Genomic DNA, 4,931 nt, shown 5'->3' on the forward strand with positions numbered 1-4,931 from the left:
ATAATAATAATAATAATAATAATAATATTTGATTTTTAAAAGTTAAGCAATCTAAAATGCCAAACAATGAGTTGACTTGTGAAACTCTGAATTGTATTCCCAGGAAACAATCTGTAAAGTGAGGTATGCCCATAAGCATATTTTAGAAAAAAGGAGCTTAAGAGAGGACAGATGTCTGGCATGAGGACTACAGGCAGAAGAGTCAAGAGAAGATGGTCCTTCCACGAGTCCGTCTCCAGGTTTAACTGTGAAGCACCAGGTCTTGGAACTCAGATTTGTAGTAAGTGCCTTTTCTGTCCCCGGCAGGACCCAATCCAGTTCTGGGACAGGAGTTGTTCCAGGTTAAACGGAGTCTATTCCATACATTTATTTGTTCACTAATTCGACAATGATCTATGAAGCACTTACTATGAAGCAGACCCTGTGCTAAGCTCTGGAGATAAAACCGTGAGCAAGGCCTTAATGTCAGGGCTCCTGCTTCCAGGAAGTCATGGGCTAGCAGGGAGACATATACACAAGGATGAGGCTTGGAAGGCTGGGAAAGTCCTCAGAGATAGTGAACTTCCTGAGAGGAGAGGAAAGGAGTCGAGTGTTGTGGGCCAAGGCCACAGCAGGTGTGTGCAAAGAGGTCTGGAGGGATGAGGGAAGTTTGGAAATGAAAGGAGTTTCACGGGTGGAGTAGGGCACGAATACGTGGCTGAGAAAAATCCTGCCCTTGGTGGGTGCTGCAATTTGCTTGCTTTCTAATAGGCTTTCCTCCTTCACCCACCTGCCCCCTTGACAAGAGAACAAAATTTAATTTAGAAGAATCAGAATTTATTTCACTATGTGAACATTAAGAATTTGCCTACATAGTTGAAAATATTCACAAAGGACTTGATCATTCACACTTATACACAGAGAAAGTCTGCAGAATAAAAAAATGCTCCTTTACCCATCCAACCCTTCGGGGTGGCAGTGGGTTTGCCAATTCCACTGCGGGGCTTCAGTCTTCATGAATGTTAAATAGTTTGGCTACTTCATTGAGATCTTCATGCTGCTCACCGTCCTTAATGATCTGAGGGAGAGAGAGTAACAATAGGTCCCTAACTCACTCCATGTGCGTTCAGGCCATGCCCACACAATGGGGCCACCTGGGGCAGTCCCCATATCACACTGGGAGGGAGTTGTGGGAACAGCTCTCTGCTAAACCCAAACAAGCAGTCTGCCAACTCCCAGGTCACCCAGCCAAGTCCCAAGTGAAAAAGAATGTTCCTGAGCCAAGGCTATACCTTTGTTCTGCTTAGGCACAATTTGACCTGGGGGACAATGCATCTCAGGGCACCTGATGAAGTTACAGGAGTGTTTCTGAGCCGTACTTCCCATCTTCCTCTAAGAGTTATGACGGGCACCTACCTTCCTTGCTATTGGCATTCGGTTAAAGATGTTCCATAGCACAATCCCCACGACCACTTTGTCCCTGAGGTAGAAGATGACACCTTTGCCATAGTCCTCCCCTGGACGGGGCCTGTGGAACTGCCGGGGTGCTGGGAGGAATAGCAATTTCTGAAGCCTCGGACTCTGTCTCACTCTCTGATCGGATACCAGTTCCTGTGGCCAGCCCCCAAAACAAATAAACATAGAAGCAAAATCAAAACTTCAGTTATTATGAGCTTGGGAAATTCTAGAAGCCAACAGTCTTTCAAGGCCTGCTTCAAGCTACTTCTAGAGGATTTGTTTCTCTATGCCCCCTCAGTAAACCCTGGCCTTTACCAGCCCCTCTCCAGTGACAAAGCCAAGGAAAGGTCTTCCTTGCCAGCTCCTGGGCACAGGGTCAGTCTGACTCAAAACTTCCCTCCCTTATTATCTCATTTTAAATTCATGCTATGAATATTTCCTGATATCTGGATTTCTTCAAACTGCAGAAGGCTGGTTCTTGTCCTCTAAGAAATATTCTAGAGCAGCATGGTCCAAATAGAGTAGCCACTAGCCACAGCCATGTAAATGAACATCATTTCAAACTGAGTAAGATGTAAAATTCAGTTCCTTATCTGCACTCACCATGTTTCATGAGCTCAAAAGCCACATGTGGCTAGTGGCTAATGTACTGGACAGAGCAGAGATGGAACATTTTCATCGCAGCAGAAAGTTCTATTGGACAGTGCTATTAGACAGATACTTTAGCCAAAGCAGAAGGCACTTCCATATGGAAAAACCATAGTGAAGGCATTTCTTCCTAGAGAGAGATAAGAGGGGAAGGGAAGGGTGGCATGGGAAGGGGCACCTTGCCTTCTGAGAACCACTAGCCTCCAAATAACACTGTCCAGTGGACAGAGCAGTGACATGAATCCACTTACTAGGTTACTAGGAGAGATCAATTAAGGAATATGGAATACATTAGAATTACACAGGAAAAGGAACTACATATCCATATAATGTCTTACTTTCTCCTTCTTAAAGAGCACCTTGCCCTTGAGACACCTCTGGCAAAAGGACACAGAGGTTAAATAACTTGAGCTAAGGTCAAGGAATAAGGTCTCGGAGTTAATGAAAGAGACGTGTGTGGGAGAGAGGTTCATTCCAAGAGAGGTGCCTCCCATCTAAAGAAAACCTGGCACTAGGATCTGCCAAATGGAATGAGAGGCAGCTAAAGAACTACTCAGCCCAGTTCCTCCCTGCCCAGGACCCATGGAGGACAGCCAGTCTTAAGTTAAGGCTCTCAGGCTGTGTTCTTGAGATCTGCCTGAAGCAAAATAATAAAAATGACAACTGAAAGAAAGAAAAAAACGCAACCTAAAAAGTTCAGGTTTTCTTGTTTTCTTCCTTAGATAGGTCTTCCCAGAGACAAATGAAACAACAGTGTCGTTGAGTTAGCCACTGTCCACTGTCTAGGACAGATACCCACAATATTTGAATCTATGCTTTGCCCAGGATACCTGATTTTGCCAAATCTCAGACCACTAAAGAGTGAGGACTTGAGGTTTGGTTTCTTTTAAAGCACAACATGAAGAGAGGCTTTCACTGACATCCCCCGCTGGCCAATACAGAAACCCCTTGTTCAGGAGAATGTGGACCACTGCTTCTCAACACTCTCTAAGAGGAGTGCTGGGGCTTCCTTACCTGACTGCTCTGTGGCAGATTTGGGGTTGTCTTGTGCAGTTGCTTTTGCAAAAACACCAACTGTGGGCAAACTACTGTCCACAAGACCAATAGCTTCATAGCCAACGTCGGGGCCCAAATCACTCCTAACAAGAGAGAAGAGGGTGTTCTGTCAAGGGACTGTAAGGAATGACACGGTAGCACATATTCACCACGACAATGCACTTTTTTTTTTCTTTTTTTTTTCCCTGAGACGGAGTTTCGCTTGTCACCCAGGCTGGAGTGCAATGGTGAGAACTCAGCTCATTGCAACCTCTGCCTCCTGGGTTCAAGTGATTCTCCAGCCTCAGCCTCCTGAGTAGCTGGGATTACAGGCATCCACTATCACACCTGGCTAATTTTTGTATTTTTAGTACAGACGGGATTTTACCATGTTGGCCAGGCTGGTCTTGAACTCCTGACCTCAAGTAATCTGCCCGCCTTGGCCTCCCAGAGTGCAGGGATTACAGACGTGAGCCACTGTGCCTGACCAACACCACACTCTTATGCTAACCAAAGAACTCAGTATGCATATCACGAGACGCCAAACTGATCTGCTGTTGCTAGAGCATCTAGGGATGACCATGAGAAAGTAAGATTAACCCTAACAGCTTTGACTTTTCCTTAAAAAGCCATTACACACGATCACATATCCATGCAGTGATTGAAATGTTCTTCAATTTATTCATGCTTTTATCCCATGCCACATTTGAAAAGTGATGAGGTCCCCACTTTTGCTATTCACTACTTTCGTCTTGAAATTCCCTTTTTGAAGCTTTAAAGAGTGTTCCACATTTATAGAATTCAGAATTTGAGATGTTTTATGGTTTCATTAACCTACGGTATTTCCCCTTAGCCTCCACTTTTCTTTTCTTTAGCTTTTAAAACGTTTTTATTTAAAAAATTCAGACGAGCTCTTGGTATGTTGCCCAGGTTGGTCTCGAACTTCTGGGCTCAAGCAATCCCCCAGCCTCGGTCTCCCAAAGTGCTGGGATTAGAGGCATGAGCAACCACACCAGACCAGCCTTCATCTTTTAGGACTGGAATGCTTTCTGACATTCTTTTTTTTTTGAGACGGAGTCTCGCTCTATTGCCCAGGCCAGAGTGCAGTGGTGTGATCTCGGCTCACTGCAACCTCCACCTCCCGGGTCCAAGCAATTCTCCTGCCTCAGCCTACCGAGTAGCTGGGATTACAGGTGTGCGTCACAATGCCAGGCTAATTTTTGTATTTTTAGTAGAGACAGGGTTTCACCATGTTGGTCAGGCTGGTCTCGAACTCCTGGCCTCATGATCCGCCCACCTTGGCCTCTGAGATATTTTGCCAGAAGTGCTGGTGCCATCTCCATTCATTCACCTAATCTAACAAACGTCAGACAGAACACTTAAAATAACTTTTTTTTCTCTTTTAATGTTTTACAAAAGGAGCAGTTTGGTGAAAAACCAGGACACTTTTGCCAGATGGCTACCTGAGGGTAGAATGTGCGGACATGAGATGGACTTTTTTCCCTTCTGTATGAAGCTAACTAGCTCATAATAAAACCAAACCATAACTCTGTGTTATGGTCCTAGAGATACTGAACTGTAATCAATTGGGTCCCCAAGGCACACCACTATTACCAGAACATTGACTGATGCCAGTACGGCTTAGCAGCTCCAGTCATATTTTCTCCAGCCAATCTTCCACTCACAACAGCATGATCATGGTGCTCTACCCGCCTCCTTCCCAACTTTATATCATAGAAGCATGCAGCATCTCCTGCCTGTGGAAACAAATACGTAACATGAACACATGATAAAAAAAAAAAAAAAAAAAA

The 4,931-nt window shown here is 44.8% G+C and overlaps 1 protein-coding gene across 1 annotated transcript in view; it reads right to left on the reverse strand.

Moving 5' to 3' along the window:
- Nucleotides 1-794: 794 nt before the first annotated feature.
- AIFM1 (apoptosis inducing factor mitochondria associated 1) overlaps nt 795-4,931 on the reverse strand; it is a 41,588-nt gene continuing 37,451 nt past the window's right edge. Inside the window, 5 exon segments of the mRNA XM_017863980.1 lie at nt 795-1,057; nt 1,396-1,501; nt 1,503-1,590; nt 3,100-3,224; nt 4,735-4,877. Coding sequence (XP_017719469.1) covers nt 986-1,057; nt 1,396-1,501; nt 1,503-1,590; nt 3,100-3,224; nt 4,735-4,877 — 534 coding nt within the window. The 3' untranslated portion in view covers nt 795-985.

Source organism: Rhinopithecus bieti, unplaced genomic scaffold (assembly GCF_001698545.2).
Source record: "Rhinopithecus bieti isolate Rb0 unplaced genomic scaffold, ASM169854v2 scaffold_75017, whole genome shotgun sequence".
In the NCBI taxonomy this organism is placed as follows: domain Eukaryota; kingdom Metazoa; phylum Chordata; class Mammalia; order Primates; family Cercopithecidae; genus Rhinopithecus; species Rhinopithecus bieti.